At 42.4% G+C, this 22,813-nt stretch overlaps 1 protein-coding gene across 7 annotated transcripts in view; it reads left to right on the top strand.

The window, feature by feature from the left end:
• The window catches only part of LOC307035830 (uncharacterized protein), a 60,856-nt gene extending 44,271 nt beyond the window's left edge, over window positions 1-16,585 (top strand). For 5 of the 7 annotated variants that reach the window (XM_079675591.1, XM_079675596.1, XM_079675590.1 and 2 more), the window contains one exon: window positions 13,949-16,585. In XM_079675591.1, the coding sequence (XP_079531717.1) occupies window positions 13,949-14,188 (240 nt within the window). In that variant the 3' untranslated portion in view covers window positions 14,189-16,585. The remainder of the gene's footprint in view (window positions 1-13,948) is intronic. The other 2 variants (XM_079675595.1, XM_079675594.1) reach the window with 2 other exon arrangements.
• The last annotated feature ends 6,228 nt before the right edge of the window (window positions 16,586-22,813 follow it).

The following is a 22,813-nucleotide window of genomic DNA, read 5'->3' as shown; positions in this document are numbered from 1 at the left end:
TCTGACAAACCTGTACGCTAGTGAAAAAATGCTCCTCAGACTTTTGGTTTTCATTTTTTTGAAACTACCAAGGTCTTCTTAACAAGCAAATAAATGAAAAACAAACTAGAAAGTTCTTTCTTCAGCTTGAGCTTTCTTTGACCTGAAGCAAAAAAGCTTCCCTGACTCTGCTGTCTCTGCATGTGTGTCAGGAGAGGTTTACTTGCACGTCATCCGCTGTGAAAACGCTACTCACCTTCACACACCATCACACACCATCACCTTTTGCCTCGCTGAGATCCGCTGTGCTTACTTAACCATTCATCCCTCACCATGTCACCTCAAATAAGAGCCTTTTCTTTGAGTGTTTTCTGTATCGCCCAAAGTGCATGCTATAGGTACATTTCAGCATTTTTATATGCAGATTGAACTCTTTTTTTATGGTTTTGTTTCCCCGTCAAAACATTTCAGAGTTGGGATAATTGGTAAAGATACTAACTACTAGTTAATTCCATTTTCACTTGATGTGATATTCATGTTTTACACATCAAGTTAAGTAACCTACACTGCCACAAAGGCAATCTTTTTTCTGTCCCGCATTTTGCGGTGATTCATTAAAAGGAATGAGCAGGGAGCATTGTGGGTAGCAGCATCAATACAAATGTAATTGCAAAATAGAGTTACAAACTTTAATCTTTACCCTCCCCAAACCCATGTTGGTGCCTCATTGTATTTCAGTAGTAAAGGCAACTACTTTTTAATTCAAATGTGACCACCACATTGTAACCCTCAAGTGGGATGAATGAATGTCTTTTATTTTGGTTGATTACATCTATGTAGCCATTTGAGTGTGTTGTAAACTCAAAATCAAACACATTTTTGCATTCCTCATCCAGTGCCAGACCCTGATTAAAAATGTGCACAGCTCGCTACGAATGATGACAAATAAATACATGAACCTGCACTTTTCTATAGAATTGTTGACCAGCACGAAACTCCAAGTCACAGCTGGGTAACCGTGGTTCTGAGTTTCCACACCAACACGATAACTGACATCCCAGGATACCCAGCTCCAATGAAGAACTATAGGCCATTATAAACTTGGAAGTAGCACTAGAAGCATTGTGATTTGATTTCGAATACATAATGAGTCAGACAATAAATGCTTCAAACGACAGCAGAATAATGGCTGCAGTTGTTTTTTGGTTACATTTGATATTGGCAAGAAAGAAAACAAGTGCATTTGACAAAGTCTTTGCTTTGAAAGCGCCTCTCAACTTCTGTCTGGTTGTTTTATATTCAATCAAGGAATGATAATTAGAGCAAGGCCTTCTTTTATGAAATCATGGAAACCACTTAAAGGAGCGCTGCAGGGAATTGTACGATCCAGTGTGTTTGGAGCATAGTACATTATAGCACCTTAAAGTCTGTTGGCATTATTGTATTTGTATAAGCCAAAGTGAATGTGATCCTTTAAACACGTTTAGTTTTTAGAACTTTCATAATTATGACTTCAGTTGTTATAACGTACAATTTCAAATCCAGAATGAGAAGGTTGATTTTATACTGTACATGATAACTGCCCGAAGCATCCAAACCGAACAACTCCACTATTTTCTGTTAAAAGGCTAACTCATATCCGGGTTTTAGGACTTATTCACACACTTCTCTTTTTGTGTTATGTGCTCGAGTCAGTGCAGCTCTATTCTTAGTTCTCTGGACTGAGGGTAGACTGCTGCTACAATGATTCATTAGTGCATCCCTTGTAACAAGTGGTTTCACAAGACAGGACGTTAGTTAGCATGCTATTTTAGTATATATCTCCTGAAAACAATATTTAAACCTGTTTTACAAACGCCAACACAGTAACGTCTTCAATTTCTGCTAATAATTACATTTCATGAAAGAAAAATCCTATAATACAAATTCTGTCCATATCTTTCACATCATACCTTTTAAGGTTTATGTTTTAAGATCAAATAATGATGTTAAAAAAATATTTAGTTTGTTTATATATTGGAAGCATTATTAAAGACACAATTCTGGATATGAGATTAAATTAAATATATATTGATTTTTAATATATATTTAATATATGTGGAGGCCCATTTCATTTCCGTGACAAGTGCAAAGGGTGGTGGAGGATTATTTGAACCACGGGTGCGCCAGAATCTGCTTAAGGTTGGCACGCTCCTTCGGGTTCACTGCCAAGCACATTTTCATTAAATCCTGGCAGTCTGAGAGAGAAGAAGGAAGTTAATAAACAAGGTTAGGTTAGGGTGAAACATGCAATGATCCAATGACTATGTGAGGAACAAAATTGTGAGCAGTATAAGAACCAAAACTCAGGTACTGTGTTGACAGGGCATCATCTTACCTTGGGACAGCTTCTGGTTGAGTTCGATTTTGTCACAAAGGTACTCGGAGGTGGTGAACTGTTTGTCCCCATCTAGAAGCTCAAACAGGACCGCACCCAGTTGCCAGACTGTGGTGGGGCCTGCCTTGTATTTCCCCTTAATGAAGAGCTCTGGAGGAGCGTAGGCAGAGGTTCCTACAATACACAGACAAAGGGTGAGGAGAAGATTTAGATAAGTCATCATCCAGATCAACAGCTGAATTCAGGACGAGAACAGAAGCCAGACGTCGTACCAGAGTATGAGCTGAAAGGCCTTTTCCTCACACGGCAGCCACAACCAAAATCTATGATCCTCACCCGAGGGACATCGGATCGAGTCTCAATCAGAATGTTCTCTGTTTTGATGTCCCGATGAAAGACTCCGACAGAGAGCATTTGAATGGATGCCTCCACCAGCTGCTTCATGATGTTCTGGTTAAGAAATTCAGAGACACAGTAGGTTAGCACAGCTTGAAGGGAACACCGTAAACTGAGACAGTAATATGCACCGCTCAGCTTAAGTACCTTAGCCTGGTCCTCGCTCAGGGCACCACCGTTGTCATTAAGGTGGTTCCAAAGGTCCACAGAAGAAACTGGTCTCTCCATGATGAGAAGAACCTCCTCATCAAAACTGTACCAGTCGATTAAAGAGACGGCAGCGGATTTCCCCACTGACCCTGGTCCATCTCCAGCTCTCAACATGAGGAGCACCTCATTGGGGATCATGTAAATCTTCCCATTTAGGATCTGAAATACACAACATTCAAGTCAGGAATCGTTCCCGTTGAAAACTGGTTTGAAGTGGTCTAATCACTTGGAATGAATACTCCACTGCGACTAACAAGAACGTTCAACATTGACTTCAAACCACTCACCGTTGGTTGAGTCTCCACATCAGCTTTGGGGATGTGTTTGATTGCAACCTATGGGACAGAGTTACCAGTACTTTGGTTAGTGCAGGAAGGAATGACAGATGGGAAAATATGTATGGCAATCTTACTTGAAAATGATCCGTTCTCCTGTTCCCAGCATAAACAGAACCAAAGCCTCCTGCTCCAAGCAACCCAAGCTGCTCGTACTTGGCCTCAAAATTGGCTACACATACAAATACAAACATGGATTTATGTCTTGATACATGACGATAATATATAACTTTAACCCATCGTGTAAACTGAAGTCGGGCGCTTTAGTAAAAGGCAGTTGCTGTTAACCTGGTGGTTGGTTTAATCTTTATCGAATGTTCCATAACATTGTTTAACGCGTACCAAAGAAGTTTAGAAACGCATCATATTTAGTGATGAGTTTACACCATCTAGCTTACCTCTGATGGTGTTGACGAATTGGGGCGTGCTCCCATTGTGTTGTTGGGAGGTTGAAGAGTTGCTGGGACTGGGGTAGACTTCAGAGCCAATCTCCCTTCTCCTTGTATCTGGAGTCTGTGATGCTGGCAGCTGCTCAGCACTGGCCCTCTCCAAACTCTTCTCCACTACCACCTTGGTGGGTTTACCAGAGTTAGAGTCAGTGTTTCTACCCTTCTGCCTTTTGTTGGGGATCACTACTCTACTGCTGGCCTTTCTCTTGGTCCCATGGACCTCAACAGGTTTGCTGGCACCACGCCTTTTTGTGGATGACTTTGAGGGTTTTTCGCTGACTTTTCTCTTTTTGCCTTTAACCCTATAGTCTTCCCCAAGGCAGTTTTTGGTTTTAGTCCTGTCGCCATTGCTCTCTACAAAGATACAAACATGGTTAACGTCAACTTGTTTGTAGATAGTGGATAATTACACGTGTTTTCCCCCTACAACATCTGCATATGGCAACGACTGTAATGTTAAGGTGAACTGAGCAAAACTGAACATTTATTCAAGTATAAAATATGCAGTGCATCAAAGCAGGTTTTATAAACTCACCAAAATCACTCTCTGAGTCAAGAGTTTTTAACCTCTTAGGCCTCATTTTGTGACTTCAAACTTGCTTAAAACTAATATTCTGCTGCGGATACTGAGAAATTGTGTGTTTCTCTTCTGATCTGGTGTGTGTGAGTGAAGGTAGAACTCTGGGTGTTCTGAGGCCATGTGTTGGCCGGGTTCCGTCATCAACACGACAATACATTCTGAATTCTACTGAGAATTCTACTGTTTTTTCTGTCGCTTTGGCAGAAGCAAATCAATATTAAATCAAACAATTGGGACACAGCAATCATCCGAGAAAGCTTAGTTTAATTACAGATGTTGAGCCTTAAACTGTAATTCTGTGTTTTTGTTTTTAATATATTTTATTGAGCATTAAAAGTACAAAATATACAATTACAGACTAAGAAAGTTACATAAACATAATGCTAGATGGCCCTCTTTTAACCTGGGTAGATCGTGGAGGCAGTATCTTCTGCAGACCTAACCTGCTCTGGACCATTATGTACAGAGCCGGCCTGCTCTAAGCAAAGGTCACGGAGGGGGAAATGTAAACCCAAATTCTACACTCTAAAAACAAATGCCTTGGCTCAACAAAGAAAATCAACGCAACAGTTTGCATCGATGTTTATTGAGTTAAGACAACTTCTAATGAAATTGTCTTAAAGCAACAAAGTTATTTGAGTTAGGAGAGAAGGCTTTTCCTCTACAATCAGAGGTGTTTTTAATTACCACTTACTTAATAATTGGTAGCATAAACATAAGTTTTGAAGTTGATTACTCAAAAGATTAAGTTGTTCCGACTAGTTTTACCACATGATTTAAAAGGAATTTTAAGTTGTATGTACTTAATTACCCTCATTCGGGATACAAGTTTTTAACTTGATTAGACCAAAAATTAAGTTGTTCCAACTTGTTTTACCACATGATTTAAAAGGAATTTTAAGTTGTATGTACTTAATTACCATCATTGTGAACACACGTTTTTTTAAGTTGACAACCATTTATAAATTAAGTTGCTCCAAATATATTATATTCAATAGTTTTTTTTCTTAGCTTTTTCATGTTTTTGCCTTTTAAAGAAAGAAATTAATTCCACCACAAAGATTCACTTTTTATTTTGAACTGCAGTTGTTTATTTCAACACATGATGTTTCAATCAGGAGATAATTCATTTTGTTTGAACATTTATTGACACATGCCTTATGATAAGGTGCATGAACCCCTGAAATCACAGCTGACTGCAGGAGAGAGGAGAACCATTTTATAGTTTGGCTGCAGCACGTTGATTGGCTGCTGGAGAATGAGGTGAATGTAATAGGTTAAAGAGAACGCCTGTGATGAGCTGAATATAAGCAGCTGCGGAGTGAATGTATATACACCCAGTCTTCCTGAAATAACTTGTGCTGAGCTTCATTTAAATCTTGAAAAAAAAGATGGACAACACATGTTTAAATTGTCCCACAAATAATAAATACAATAGTGCTCTCAAAGTTAACGCGTTAATTTTGGCGATTAATTTTAAACATTTGATGCATTAAAATGTTTTAAAGCAATTAACGTGGTTTTGTTTACTTCCGGTGGCGGCTGACTACTTCCGGTGGCGGCTGACCCATAACCTTTGGTCACTTGCACGGGCAAACCGGGCAAACATCTATCCTAACTAAAGGAGAGTCTATGGCGGAAAGATGGATAAGGGCGGACTTTTAGGGGGAAAGTTTCATTTTAAAAAGTTGCCCGACGGCTCGTTCTACAAAACCAAGGCAATTTGCACAGTTTGCAAAGCCGAATTTAATTACCACAGAAGTAGCACATCTTTAGCGTATCACCTCAAAGCAAAACACCCTGCTGAAATTACCTCCACGGGACCTCGCCAGTCTACACTACAGGAGTGTGGCACTCGTGGGCGAATAACGAAACCTGTAAGTGAAAAGTTAACCAATTCCTTGGTTACTTGGATAGTTAAAAACTGCCGCCCAGTTAGCACAGTAGAGGATGATGGACTGAGAGAAGTAATTCGTGTTGCATCGGGAGATACCTCTTATAATTTACCCTCGAGAGGAACCATTATGTCAAGAATACACACGTTGTATGAGGATGAGAGGGCACAGCGGACGAACATGCTTGAGCAAGCAAAGCACATCGCTGTCACAGGTGACCACTGGCCGTCTGTCAACAACGATAATTATTTGGGCGTCACAGCGCATTTCATTGATCAAGACTGGACTCTGCAGTCGTTTGCACTTACTGTGAGTAAAACAGAGGAGCGACATTATGCCGAGGCATGTGCTAACCATTTTCTGGATGTTGCAAACGAATGGGAAATCAAGGAAAAGTTGACCACACTCTGCACTGACAGCGCTCGTAACATGGTAGCTGCCGCGAGGCTACTTCCATTTGAACACCTTCCTTGCATGGCCCACAGTCTGCAAAGAACGGTCACAGTCTCACTTAAAGACAGTGGATTTGAAAGTGTTCTGGCCAAATGTCGCAAGATTGTCGGGCACTTTAAACATAGTCCATCTAACGCTCAGGAATTAAACGAAGAGCAAGTTGCACACGGACTTAAGCAAGAATCACTTGCTCAGGACGTTGCAACAAGATGGAATTCTACGCTTGAGATGGTAAAGAGAATGCAGAGAAACAAATCTCCACTGACCACTACCCTGGCGCAGCAAAAGAGCAAGGTTGCCATGGTGACTGACCCGGACCTTGCCAAACTGCAAAAGCTGGAGGAACTACTTGAGCCTTGCAGGTAAGTTATTTATTTCTTGTTTCTCCTCCCTCTCTTTCTCCCTATCTCCTGTGTACAGTATATGTGTACCGTTTTCTCTCCCTCCCTCTCTCTCCATCTCGTGTGTGTGTATGTTGTTTTCTCTCTCTCCCTCTCTCCTGTGTGTGTGTGTGTGTGTCTCTCTCTCTCTCTCTCTCACTCACTCACTCACTCACTCACTCACTCACTCACACCTATGTGTGTGCGTGCACTGGTTCTCTGTGTTGTTAATAAAGATTTACTGAAATGTTTAACACCTTGTGCTTTCCATTGCATATATGTGACTGAAGTGCTGGGGGGAGAGCAGTATGTCTCCTGTTCCGTGGTCTTGCCAGCTTTACGCCACTTGTTCAGAGTTATGGAGCCCTCAGACGATGATCCAGTCTATGTTCTGAGGTTCAAGAAGGCCTTTACCACAGACCTAGCTCAACGGAAGGATAGCACCAACCTCAAATGGCTGAAGACACTACTGCCCTTGACCCTAGGTTTAAAGACCTTAAGTGCCTTACAAAAGATGAAAGGAGTGAGGTGTGGGCTTCATTACGTGACCTGATGATGAGAGAGACATGTGCACAACAACCACCTGCTGAGACAACAGAGGAGCCTTCAGCAAAGAAGAGGAGGAGGATGTCCATCTTGCTGTGTTCTTCTGATTCAGATACAGATGACGAGGAGGAGTCCATAGAGCATTGTCTGGATCGCTCCAAAGCAGAGCCAAAAATGGACATAGAGGGGTGTCCACTACAATGGTGGTCAAAGAGAGAGGGAGCACATGCCAGGCTGGCACCCATTGCACGCAAGTACCTGTCAACCCCTGCAACCACAGTGCCTTGTGAGAGGTCGTTCTCACTCTCAGGCCACATCGTACAAAAGAAGCGAGCTTCTTTGTCCCCTCATAACGTAAACAAACTGGTCTGCCTCAGTAACTGGCTGAATGTAAAGAAGGACTAACTAAATTATGTCTATGGAGTGAAAAATGTTCAATGTTCTGAATTATTTTTTGTATTTGCACTGAGCATATGTGCACCTTAAGCCATTAAAATGGTCTTTGAATTTAAATATACTTTCTCTGTGTTTATTCTACATTAATTTAATGATTTTACATAACTAAATATTCATTATAAGCTTCAGTCTTAAGTAGAAAAATGCAATTAATTTATTGATAGATTAATCGCGATTAATTACAGAAATGTGTGCGATTAATTACTTAATTTTTTTTTAATCTATTGACAGCCCTAAAATAAAACATTAGCTATATTACCATGGGTCAAAAGACCTCATGAAAGACGACACACGAAGTGAGGATACCCGGCCCGGAGGAAGCCCGGGGTCCCCTTCTGGAGCCAGGCCCAGAAGGAGGACTCGTCGGCGAGCGTCTGGTGGCCGGGCTTGCCACGGAGCCCGGCCGGGCACAGCCCGAAAAGGCGACGTGGGCAACACCTCCGCTTCTCCGTCCCGCGGGCCCACCACCTACGGGAAACAGCGATGGGGTCGGGTGCGCTGCCAGAAGGGTGGCAGTGAAGGCAGAGGGTCTCGACGGACCAGACCCGGGCGACAGAAGCTGGCTTTGGGGACGTGGAACGTCACCTCTCTGGGGGGGAAGGAGTCGGAGCTTGTGCGGGAGGTGGAGCGTTACCAGTTGGATCTGGTTGGGCTCACCTCTACGCACAGCGTCGGCTCTGGAACCTTACTTCTGGATAGGGGTTGGACTCTATTCTTCTCCGGAGTTGCTCAAGGTGTGAGGCGCCGGGCGGGTGTGGGGATACTCACAAGTCCCCGGTTGGGTGCTTCGTTGTTGGAGTCTACCCCAGTGGACGAGAGGGTTGCCTCCCTACGCCTGCGGGTTATGGGGGGGAAAACTCTGACTGTTGTGTGTGCTTATGCACCCAACAGCAGTTCAGAGTATACAGCCTTCTTGGAGACCCTGGAAAGAGTCCTGTATGGGGCTCCTGAAGGGGACTCTTTAATCTTGCTGGGAGACTTCAACGCACATGTGGGCAATGATGGAGACACTTGGAGGGGAGTGATTGGGAGGAACGGCCCCCCTGATCTGAACCGGAGTGGTGGTTTGTTACTGGACTTCTGTGCTAGGCATGGATTGGCCATAACAAACACCATGTTCGAACATAAGGATGCTCATAAGTGTACGTGGTACCAGAGCACCCTAGGCAGAAGGTCCATGATCGATTTGGTTATCGTATCATCGGACCTGAGGCCGTATGTTTTGGACACTCGGGTAAAGAGAGGGGCGGAGTTGTCAACTGATCACCATCTGGTGGTGAGTTGGGTCGAGTGGCGGGGGAAGCCTCTGGATAGACCTGGTAAGCCCAAACGTGTAGTTCGGGTGAACTGGGAACGTCTGGAGGAGGCCCAAGTTCAGGAGGCCTTCAACTCACACCTCCGGCGGAGCTTTTCGGGCATTCCTGTGGAGGTTGGGGACATTGAACCAGAGTGGTCGGTGTTCAAAGCCTCTATTGCCGAAGCCGCGGCGGGGAGCTGTGGTCTCAAGGTCCTAGGTGCCTCAAGGGGCGGTAACCCTCGAACCTCCTGGTGGACACCGGTGGTCAGGGAAGCCGTCCGACTGAAGAAGGAGGCCTTCAGGGATTTGTTATCTCGGGGGACTCCCGAGGCAGTTGCAAGGTACCGACAGGCCCGAAGGGCAGCAGCCTCAGCCGTGGCCGAGGCAAAGCAGCGGGTGTGGGAGAAGTTCGGAGAAGACATGGAAAAAGACTTTCGGGCGGCACCAAAGTTGTTCTGGAAAACTGTCCGACACCTCAGGAGGGGGAAGCAGGGAACCATCCAAGCTGTGTACAGTAAGGATGGGACGTTGTTGACCTCAACTGATGGAGTGTTAGGGCGTTGGAAGGAGCACTTTGAGGAACTCCTGAACCCGACAACTCCGCCCTCTATGTTAGAGGCAGAGCTGGAGTATGAAGGGGGATCGACACCAATCTCCCGGGGGGAGGTCACTGAGGTCGTCAAACAACTTCACAGTGGCAAAGCCTCGGGGGTGGATGAGATCCGCCCAGAAATGCTGAAGGCTCTGGGTGTTGAGGGACTGTCATGGTTGACACGTCTCATCAACGTTGCGTGGAAGTCGGAAACAGTACCGAAGGAGTGGCAGACCGGAGTGGTGGTTCCCCTTTTCAAAAAGGGGGATCAGAGGGTGTGTGCCAATTACCGAGGCATCACACTACTCAGCCTCCCCGGGAAAGTTTACTCTAAGGTACTCGAAAGGAGGGTCAGGCCGATTGTCGAACCTCAGATTGAGGAGGAACAATGCGGATTCCGTCCTGGTCGTGGAACGACGGATCAGCTTTTTACTCTCGCAAGGATCCTGGAGGGGGCCTGGGAGTATGCTTATCCAGTCTACATGTGTTTTGTAGACTTGGAGAAGGCGTATGACCGGGTTCCCAGGGAGTCACTGTGGGAGGTGCTGCGGGAGTATGGGGTGAGGGGGTCTCTACTCAGGGCCATCCAATCTCTGTACTCCCAAAGCGAGAGCTGTGTCCGGGTCCTCGGCAGTAAGTCGGACCCATTTCAGGTGAGGGTTGGCCTCCGCCAGGGCTGCGCTTTGTCACCAATCCTGTTTGTAATATACATGGATCGGATTTCGAGGCGTAGTCGTGGGGGAGGGGGTTTGCAGTTCGGTGGACTAAGGATTGCACCACTGCTTTTTGCAGATGATGTGGTTCTGATGGCTTCATCGGTCTGCGACCTTCAGCACTCACTGGATCGGTTCGCAACCGAGTGTGAAGCGGCTGGGATGAGGATCAGCACCTCCAAATCTGAGGCCATGGTTCTCAGCAGGAAACCGATGGACTGTCCACTCCAAGTAGGGAATGAGTCCTTACCCCAAGTGAAGGAGTTCAAGTATCTCAGGGTCTTGTTCTCGAGTGAGGGAACAATGGAGCGTGAGATGGGTCGGAGAATCGGAGCAGCGGGAGCGGTACTGCAGTCTCTTTACCGCACCGTTGTGACGAAAAGGGAGCTGAGCCAGAAGTCAAAGCTCTCTGTCTACCGGGCCATTTTCGTTCCTACCCTCACCTATGGTCATGAAGGATGGGTCATGACCGAAAGAACGAGATCGCGGGTACAAGCGGCCGAGATGGGTTTTCTCCGCAGGGTGGCTGGTGTCTCCCTTAGGGATAAGGTGAGAAGTTCGGTCATCCGGGAGGGACTCGGAGTTGAACCGCTCCTCCTTCGCGTCGAAAGGAGCCAGTTGAGGTGGTTCAGGCACCTAGTTAGGATGCCACCTGGGCGCCTCCCTAGGGAGGTGTTCCAGGCACGTCCAGCTGGGAAGAGACCAAGGGGTAGACCTAGAACCAGATGGAGGGATTATATCTCTTCTCTGGCCTGGGAGCGCCTTGGGATCCCCCAGTCAGAGCTGGTTGATGTGGCCAGGGAAAAGAAAGTTTGGGGCTCTCTGCTGGAACTGCTACCTCCGCGACCCGACCACGGATAAGCGGGAGAAGATGGATGGATGGACCATGGGAAATGGACACTGCAAATAAATGCTGCCATCACAACGAAGTTAGAGGCCTTTGCATATTTAAAACCAGTGCCAAATATGTAAAATCTGTAAAGTTTTTGTAAAACTACAGTAACAAACTCTCAATGGCCACCAATCTGCAGATCACACACATCAATTTTACAAAAGATGTAACAAAGATGTTTACACTGCGACAGTCATTATTTCAAACAACACATTTAACGCAGAATGCTTGCTCATTCATTTTTTTCCCTCGACCACGATGGTTGCCATCGTATGGTCAGATCCTGGGGTGGACCGGTCGCTGATGAAGGCGATATTCATGCCCTTTTGAAGCACATTGAATAATAGGTTAGCACATAAGAGGTGATGAATTAGGTAACTGCATACTTTTTAAACTGTCACTCTTAGCTAATTCAGAGCGATTATTGTCTGCATGTGTGTTTCATCATGGCAATGTGGTCCTGAAGACACACAGAGGTGCTTTTGAGTACTTTGCCTAGTGTTTAAATGCGTGGGGACAGATTTTGTCAATCACAACCGTGCAAGTTTTAGTGTATCTTCTCATATTTTTTGCAAGTTCCATACAATATTTGAACTGGTTAAGTGAAGAGCAGAAACCACTTTTCAAATGTTACGCAATCCTTTTCCCATGCCATTGCTGTCAACACCTATCCATGCTGAACGTTGCGAAGATATTATTGATTGGGGCGTGGCCAAAAGTGCAATATGCTATGTAACTGACAGAGAGCAGTGCTTTTGCCCATGGATTTTATTTTATTTCAAGATATTTAATTACATCGCTAAACTCCTTGAAAAGGTCCTCTTCCTTTTCTCCAAGGTACACGACAAGGCAGCGGATGGCTATAGCTCTCTGTATACTTCAATTGTATTGTGCTATTTTTGAAAAAGGAAAATAAGAGAAAGGACCTAAATTAATATGTTCTGAATGGGTGACTGCCAACAACTTGCATTTCAATGACAACTCTAAATAACAATCCTACCTCAAGAAGCATGTCCTTGATCTGCTTCTCCGAGATTCATTTTTAATAAAAAGCGATATCACAATAGTAGCCAAAGTATTTTTATTCTCACAGTAGCCTCTACTACTTTGTGTCCTCTCACAGAACTATTCACAGTTCAAAGGCTGCTAATTTTGGTCAAACAGCAATTTGCCTATACAGTGCAACTACAAGGCTATCTACTCTATTTGAATGACAAAAGATCTCACTCACATTAAAATGTCCTTTGTATACAGTAGTATTTTGTATTTGTCTTAACTGTCGGAACTTGTCCAGGCATGTTAAGTAGGAGTGGACTAGACATCCTTAACTCACGGTGTAGAACAATTAAGTTATCAAGCCAATTGCATTACTTGCTACAACTTGAATTTAATTTGAAGTCAATTAACGCAGAAATCAGAGTTCAAATTACACACAATATTAAGTTGATGTAATAACCAACATTATTACATCAACACAACTTATAAATTAATGTTTGCAACTTAAAATGTTTATCTAAATCAATTAACTCACATTTTTATCTTGCTACCATGCATTTAATTAAGTGGAGGTGAAAGGTCGCCTGAATTCGTTTTTAGAGTGTATTTTCCAATCAGCAAAATTTCCCAAAATGATTTTATTTTCTCTTCATCTATTTAAGCAATAATAAAATCAAAACGTTGATGAAACATGTCAACTAATATCTTAGAAGGCTTAATTAAACATACACACTCACAAACAGTCAAATGTGCATAATTTATACACTTCCATTTTACAAAAAATGTTTGCCATTTAGCAAATATGCCAAAATGGTAGATGTTTTGGAATAATAACCAACTCCTCTCACCACTGCAGAGCCACGCTACCAAAACTCCAGCTGGACTAAACCAGTTTGCGCCACCATCTGTATTTGCGCCTCCCCTGTTGATGAAATAGTGCCCTCAGTCAGTGTAAAGAGATAGTGGCCATATATGCACATATGGCATATTTAATACCACTGCAGGTCTTCTAATGACTGGGCTGCTACTCTACTATAAAATATAAAAAGTGTTTTATAAATCTGGCATATTCTTACTATCTGACAACTTAACACAGTTGTTATCACAAGAATGGCCAAAACAGTATTGTTTGAAGAACTCAGTATTACAAAAAAGGAAAGAGTAATTCAATCCATCTGGCATCCAGTTGGCTAATCATAGAGAAATATATGTTTTTAAAATAGATTAAAAAAACAACAAAAGAACTTTTGGATTGTGAAAAAATGTGTGTTTTAATAAACCACTCCCACTGTACTGTATGATGCAATGACGCCTCATGTTGGGTTCAGTCAGCTTCCCTCAGATGAAGGCCACCCTGTCAACTTGAAGTGTTGTTTTCTGCTTTTGTGCCCCCCCCTCGCAGGACTCTGGGAGGCGTCCAGAAGAGGTGTTGAACCCGGCTGAATACATGAGCTACCAGCGTGTCTGCAACATGGAACCCTACTCCGAGTCTCAGCCTGCTCCGGCCTGCCCTCCTTCCACCTTCCTGCCTCAGCACCCCTACGTGCAGCCACCACCCAACGAGCCCACGTACTCCAACACGAGCTTCACCACCCCCGGCCCTCGAGCTCCATTCACGTTCCCCAAGGAGCAATCCGTGTGACACGCCACGCCAAGCTTTGCTCTGCAAGAGGCAACATGATAGTGCCACAAACGCTTCATGGAAAACAAAGCTCTGTTAACGGATTTGCATCCATTTCCACCCTTCTTCTGTTTGTTCCATAAGCTTATGACATGTCCCTCCCGCCCTTCCTCCCCTTACCCCCCTTACCCCTAGCCATGATGGAAATGTGTGGCTCTGAACCCCTGTGTATTCTGCACTGCTTGTTCCACTGAGGCTGTCTTTAGGACCCCCCTCACCTTGTGATGTTAGCATAGCCTACACAACTACCCTCTTCCTCCACACCTCACCAGTGACCACTCATCCTGTTTGTTTGTTTCCGCCACCTCCCTATTTTTGCTCTTATTTGCCAATTGACTGAACCGTGTACATGGTATGCAATTGTATCACTCAAGATTTGTTCTTGCTTTTGTTTTTTGATTTTTTTACATTCCCAACCGTGGTAGTGACCATTTTTAGCATCGTGCTTCTTTTGTTTGCTTTCTCTTTGTCTGTCAATCATATGCTTGCTTCGTTGAAAGTGATATACTGTAATGTATGTGTGATTGGGCGTGTTCTGGTGAACAAAAAAAAGAATGCTATTTGATTTGTAAAGCTAATAATCAATCTATAATGACATGGTCCACCCCTTTAATGATAGTTAGTGACAGGGTTGCTATGTGAAGATGTTAATTGGCAGTCTCTCAACTGAATCCGTCATTACTTTTAATAATGGCTTACTGTAGCTGTAATTGAAATTGACTTGTTATTTTGGATTATTAGAAGGTAAAGTTATCCTCATTCGCCACCAAAAAAACAAAGGGCTTGAGATCCAACAGTATCTACTTTCTTCTATTTCTCCATGTTTTATTATCCATCCTACCAGTTTATTATTATTATTATTATTATTATTATTATTATTATTATTATTATTATAATCTAATAGTAGTTGCCAAAGACATATAGATTAATTGCGTTCTTGTCCATCTGCTTTCATGCCAGTTTACATTTAAACTACCTTGTTTGATGGGAAATAGTTTAATATTGGCAATGTGCTACACTTTCCCAGTTTACATCACTGCTTGCCATATGCTGTATTTTCCATATCTGTATGTGAAATGTTGAGTTGCTCATGGTGGTTGGTTTGAGGTCCATTGCATTGTGGGTCCTTGTGTTTGTCATCAACCAACAGGAGTTGTTCTTTATGCAAGTGCAATAGGTGAAGACAATCACATACTTGGGTTGTCCTGGAAAAAAGAAATAGATACATAAGTTCTGAAAGGGAACTTTTTTTCAAGGACAGCCCACACATTTAACATATTTAAAATAGGTCTTGATTTGTACTAATATAGCGTGAAGAGTTTCAAATCAGTCTAAAGAAAAGCTTGCTACTGTATTTTTTTATAGAATGCTTAGTTATATATACGACAGCACTCCATTTATTTTCTGAGTCCATTTTACACTGTGACTGTTCATTTGAACCATACATAAGCTATTGTGCTTGACGAGCCAATTTCAGGATACTGCCTCCTACAAACACGGGCCCTTTAGACATAGCAAATTAAATAAACTGAAAGTTCACATTTTTTGCCATGTCATATGTATGTTTAGAAAAAAAAATAAAGTAAAGAAAATACTTGTGTTTGTTCTCAATGTGTTTAAAAAAAAATCCCTGAGGTGTTGAAGGTAATTTAGTGTTTACTCATATGGTGGTTAATGGGATAGAGTAAAAATTGTGAGACTTTCTCCTGTGCTCACCTTGTTATTTTTGCAATGGCTCGATTTGTGTGCTAGCATTTAGTTTAAGCAGCGGCTTCTTGTTCAAACCGCTGAAGGAGTTTGATATTGCTGTACCTGCTATGTGAAAAAACACTGAAACACTACTTTGTCTTTTTGTGACACATTTATTATTCACAGGATCTTCCTTTTCATTTTAAGTATTATGATTATTATACTTTTTTTTTATTGTTATAATATGTGTAAATGCTACTACATGGTGCAACATACTTAAAATTGCATTTACATATACTTTATTTCACTGTCAAATCTTAGTTTGAATGTCCTGAACATAATTGCCATGTTTGTTTTCACCCTTGTTGTTTTGTGTTTTGTAAGACTGTAACATTTCGTTTTTATTTTTTTAAACATATACATATATACTGTAGCGGAGCCCCACAGCACATTTCTTTTGACATGTATTGTACATTTGTGGAAGATTAATACCTGAATAATGATTAGGGTTATTCACTCTTCTTGTTGCTGAAATAATGAAAAGATGTGAAACAATTTAACCTGTTATTTTTTATTTGAGTAATGTTTGATGTAAATATTAACAATGTATCGGATGTGTGGAAAAAACAAACAAGTCATGCAGTTTACCATTAAACTTCACAAACTACCCATGTTAGAGTTGTTGTAATTCTATTTAATCTAATTTCAATGTTTTTAAACTGCATTCATTACTCTCTTTGGTTAGCAGGTGCCACTTGATTGACGAATATTTGAGACACCTCAATAATATAATACATTAACCGTGCTTTATGTGAACCTCATCATGACACAAGAGAGGACGGGAGGACTGCAATTTCCCGTGTTCAGTGAATGCAACAGAGACAAGTCACCAGACCAATCAGAGAGTTGCATGGAAAAACACGTGTGCTTGTGTCATTCAAGCTCGTCTCTCTGTGTGTGTGTGTGTGTGTGTGTGTGTGTGTGTGTGTGTGTGTGTGTGTGTGTGTGTGTGTGTGTGTGTCTCTGTCTGTCTGGCTGTCTGTCTGTCTGTCTGTCTGTCTGTGTGTGTGTGTGTGTGTGTGTGTGTGTGTGTGTGTGGGGCAATAGCGAATTTAGTGTGATAGAGAGAGAGGGGGAGAGAGAGGGACCGGTGCTAGCGAGGACCGTGATGTTAGCATCTGGTTAGCTAGCTGCACTAAGGGACATAAGGAGCTGTTTCCACAACAAGCTGGAGGAGTCTTCCCCTGTCAGACTGAGGGGCTCAGGTGAGCTAAAGGACTCTGAGTGTTTAGATTAGAACGGTTTTGTCACAAATTATTCAAAAGATTATTTCCGCGGTACACCTTCATATGATCATTATAGTTATACAAACAATAAGAGAATAATTGAAAAACAGGTATGAAATACTATATGGCAGTAAAACAAGAATACAGTTTAAAAGGGGAGTGATTTGTAAAATATCCATAAAGAAAAAGAACATATGTTTACAGTTCTGTCTCATATGGGTGCTGAGAGATGAATCCATAGATCTCTTCAAGTTGCTCTCAAAGTGCACCAGATTGATGCTTTCATCTTCAATATTTAAAAAACAATCTTCCCGGGGGAGCATCCCCCGGGAACCCCCTAGAAGAGGTGAGGACCTAGTGGAGGTGAAGTCCGCCCCCCACTCGCACATAGCACTTTACCCCTGCCTATAAGCTGTGAGCTGATTATGGAGCCTTCATTGTAACAGTAATTCAGATGCAATTAGCCTATATAAAAGGCCTCAAATTGGAAGCACTGTCTGGGCCGTCTTTTTCACTCAATTCTGCAATAGGTAGATCTCACCTTTCACCTAGGCCGAGGTCGGTGATCTTGGGCTTAAAAAGGTTGGTGACCACTGATCTAAAGAGTTCATTTGGCTAACATGTTAGCGAACAGATGAGTATTTACATCACAGATGTATAAAGAGAACTTGTTACAGTGTCCGAGGTTGGGCATCGTTCATCAGAGTTCGTCAGCGGCGCATGAAGCTCAAAATGGAGCGACTGTAGACTCAGAAAGTACCCGGATCATCCGAGGCCTTTTACTCATAGAACATGCGCAATTGAGTATTCTTCAAGCCCCGCCTCCAATCACCCGCTATTGTGTCAGTCATTGAATAGAGAATAAAAGGAAAATAACGAATAATGAATTTGGCTTTTAGTGCATAACTCTGAGACCCTAATGATTCAAATAATGGCCATAAAAGTGTTCGTACTGGATAGTAAATGATGTGCTGATTTACATATGTTTCTTTCCCAATTTAAGTCAATGTGAAAAAGTCTGACGTAACGGACAACTGGAGTGTAGTAACACTGTTTGGCCAATACGGCCATTCCTAATTCTGCTTCAATGGCCAGCACACTTCCTGGGGGCTTGATTAACATTGGGGTAATTTCTGATGAATGTAGGTGAATCGTCTTTGTTTTACTGCTGTTTTTAAGCTTTATCCAAGATTTTTCTTTATAACTGTTGCCTACAAGTGTGAACATAACTCTAAAATATATGTTAAGAAAGTCAGTAGAACTAGAGCACCAACACATTTTACTACTTAGTCGTAACAATGTTTTTTACATTACGAGGAAGTATTCAAGTGTGTAAAAAAAAAAGTTGTCAAATGTGTTGATGCTTTAGTGTGTTTAACTGATCACATTACACCATTGTCTTATAATGTGATAACCTTGAAGTTGTTGTGGTTCGCACATTACGCGTTTAATCAGAGATGGGATTCTCAAGATATTTATTCGACAAAACACTTGCTGTGGGAAAAGACGCAAACCTCTGCGGGAGACAGGCGTAGAGTGGGTAATACATCTCTAGAGTGTAATGAAATCTATTCAAGTATTGCTATAATGAATTGTGGAAATATGTTAACACTATAATATAAGCGCCCGCTAAAGTTAGTTACTTGCTGCATTCACTTAACTATAAAGGAGATATCTCTATATCTTATCCATGCCATTTAGAGGAAGTACTCCAGCTGTGTATTCAGCAGTGTTCGTTGGCCAAAGCCAGAGGAGGTAGTCTGGCTGCCAGAGAGTAGCTTACAGCAAGCCCCCAGGAGCTGTCTGACCTGCATGTTGAAGACTTCATGCCCACAAATATGTTGTGCCATAAACAACCCACTGCAAAGCTACTTTAAATTCCTTTCCTAAATCCTTAACTGACATTTTGTCAGATAATGTGTTTCCTGGGTGAATATTTGAATAGCATTTAACTTTTTATGAACCATTTTGAAATACTTTCAGTTATTTCCTTAGGTGTCATTAACACAAGGGACACTTTGGGGTTTCCAAACCACTTTTAGATGTGCTTAGTTTTGTCCCTGTCAGTTATGAAAAGCTTATTTTGTTTAGAATTAGGCTAAAATTGCTGAGTTAAAGGGTATTTGAAAACCACTGAAGAACCCCCCAGGATGGCACATATGATCATTATACAAAAATAAGAGCATAAATGAAAAACAGTTAAGAAATATTATATGGCAGTAAAACAAGAATACAGTTTAAAAGGGGAGTGATTTGTAAAATATCCATAAAGAAATAGAACATCGGTTTAGAGTTCTGTTTCATATGGGTGTTGAGAGATGTATCCATAGATCTCTTAATTTTGCTCTCAAGGTGCACCAGATTGATGCTTTTAATTTCAATATTTAAAAATAAATCCTCCCGGGGGAGCTTGCCCCCGGACCCCCCTAGAAGATGTTAGGTCCACCCCCCACTTGTAAAAAAATAGCACTTTACTCCTGCTTACACCTATATGCCGTGAGCTGATTATCGAGCCTTCATTGTAACAGTCGCGGGTACATTGTATGTGGGGAGTGTTGGAGTATAAAATTCAACTGTAGCGCCCGGTAGATTAAAGGCCCAGATACACCGGCCCGAAATCGGCAGTAAATGGGAGTCAGGAACATGAGCGTGGGCACGGCCTTTTCGGAGTGGTGTGCGCCGCACCGTTGGGTCTTTTCCGCCGACCTGATGCCTTTTCTTGCCGATTCAACATGTTGAATCGGCGTCGAGAACACCACCGGAAGTCGGACAAAGGGATAACACTAATTGGCTGTTCAGCTAGCAAATCAGTGCATGAAAAGCGTTAACGGAAGTGAGGGAGGTAAACAAATGATTTAACACAAGCGTGAGTCCAAGAGCTGCTAGCTCCAGTACCTCCCGTTCGTCCTGCTCCTGTTCGTTCATGTTTTCAATGGACGAGAGTGAAAATGGAAAGAAAAACGCTGTTCTTCTTCTCTGTCTTCCGGTTGTTCCCTCTTTTGAATGATGAATACACACTACTGCCGCCTGCTGGTAAGGAGAGTTGTTGCCACTCACGCATGCGCAGTTCATACGTGCTCGGCTCGGATTTGCGGTGTGTTCCATTGCGCGAAGATACGCAGGAGAGTCCGGCGACGCAACAGTCGGTGTCGGCGTCGGCGACTTCTCAGGTGACTGGCCGGTGTATCTGGGCCTTAATGGGAAACCCTAAATGTTTGAGCACCCTCTATGAAACGTCAAACTACCCCACAGCACCCCCAAAAGAAAATATCTGGCACCGCCACTGATTCCTCCCACTCCTCTTTTCCACCAGTGTTTATTATGTTTTCTCTTCACCTATTACCTCCCTGGATCTTTCTCATGCTGTCCATCAGAATCTGCAGTTAAACGTTACTGCTGCTGATTCTGGTGAGAAATTATTTCAGAGGTTTAGCCCAAGACCTTATGTATAAACTAATAATAAGCCTACAACAAGTTCAGGAAAGTTGTTTTTGTTTATTTACAATACATGTAGTCAGCAGATATTGTACCGTATTACATCTCAGGTAGGAGATACTTGTTTTGATTTAACAATATATATTTATGGCCAAGAATACACAGATGAATGGAACGGTGTCAGGGGACTAGACACTGGTGGTGGAATGAAGGGATTGATGGGGGTCGGTGTGAAGAGGAGGGATTTAAGTTTAACGTGGACCCTGGATTTAGAGGAATGAGATATAGAAGGGGTTGAGGGGGGCTGTTTCGGGTCACCTGCTATGACATCTGACAGGAGTGGAGAGAGCAGGTTTAAAGGTTAGAGACGATGCGCTATGATTGGCTTGTGGGAACAGAGACGAACTGATGGGGAGTGAACATCCCCTATCACTGATGAGGGGTGAGCGTAGATAGATGGAAATAAGTAAATAACAGGATATAAAGATGGTCTTCCTTATTGAACTTGCGCTGAGCTTCATTAGTTGGACTGGTTGGCTAGATATCTGGCTGAAATACATAATAAAATATTGTAAGAACATTTTCATCCAACACGAATGTACCTAGCAATGTTATTCTTTCAGTTCTGTCTATTTACCCATATCATAGGGCAGTGAGATGTGATATGTGATAACGACTATTACCTAGCAACCTAGCAATGCTGTTTATGCTATTCTACATATTTATTTTATTTTCAATTTCATAGTTGCCTTGACTATGGCTTTATTATGCGCCAGTATGCAATTTTATACCAAACCTGCATAATTATACACTTTGTGCATGAATAATATGACATTTGCTAAGTTGGTGGGAATCACCACCATATTTGTATGCTGCATAATAGCTGGACTCAGAAATGTTAGCTCCATCCTACAATTTGACTGAAGATGGTGTCCCTGTTTCCCTGCAGGGAATCTCAGTTATCCTTCAGGCCCCACTGAGTATTTTCACAATCATGTACTATTCTTTGAAAGTTGCAAACCTACTATGGACACATACCTGTAGTGGACACAATTTGTTGTATAAGGGAAAAGTGTGGTTTTATAAAATGTAGCCTTCAGGGAGGCTGAAGGAAATACGTTCAAAGAGTCAAACTCTGGGGGATGCTTATCTTACAGATATTGTAGAAGATAATATATAGCCATGAGTTATGAGTGCTGAGGCAGTTTTATCATTCAGGGGGAATTTAGAGTCAGTGAGTCAGCAGAAGAAATCTATGTAAGTCACACTTACACAGGAAATCAAAAACTGAACTGAATGATGCTGGTGGTAACTTTTAAAAACAGTTTTAGTTCACATAGGTCCCAAACGCATTTCCACATTATGTTGAATAATGTTGATCAGTTTATTTAGACAATTGTCAGAGCAAAACAACATCTGTATTAGAGGAAATTGTTGCAAGATCTCCATTGGTTTAATACGGAATGCTCATAGGCATTTCCAAGAGCAAGAGAGAAAGATTTATAAATGAATGAGTGCCTATAAGAGTGACTGAATTTCACTCAGCTTTGTCTGCCTTAAAACACTATAAAAAATCACACCTTTATCTTTTTCTCAGACTGTCCTCCTACAAAAAACGACCATATAGGTCGATTGTTCAGCAGGTTATTACAACCCAGTCACGTTTTAAAGTGTTGCACCTCTAGTGGTCGTGTAAGAAACAACATGCTCCCGTTGATTGCAAACGCTCCGGAGATTCTTTTATTCACAAATAACCAGTGTTGGGACTAACTGTAACGCAACTACTTTTTGCGGTAACTAATAGCGTTACTAGTTACCTATTCCCATGAAGTAACGCCGTTATAGTTACTGTGATTTAAATGGGTGCGTTACTGCGTTACATGTGATGGAACTGAACCGAATCTCCCTGCGGATGTAACTTACAGGCAAATACAGCGATGTCCTCTCACAGTACCATGGAAAAGTGAAAGTGACCAGAGAGGAGTGATGATTGGTTAACGCGGGGTAACATTTCAGGGTAAGCCAATCAGAGACACAGTTGGGCGGGTCTTGCCTTATAGGGAAAATGTAATACACACACACGAACACTTGCTAATGCTAACACACACACACACAAACAAAAACACAGAAATTGACTAACAACAGAAAGATGACAGATAAGACACATACACAGGTA

This window comes from Notothenia rossii, assembly GCF_949606895.1.
Source record: "Notothenia rossii genome assembly, chromosome: 4".
Classification (NCBI taxonomy): Eukaryota; Metazoa; Chordata; class Actinopteri; order Perciformes; family Nototheniidae; genus Notothenia; species Notothenia rossii.
This window is presented reverse-complemented; position numbering and strand designations above follow the sequence as displayed.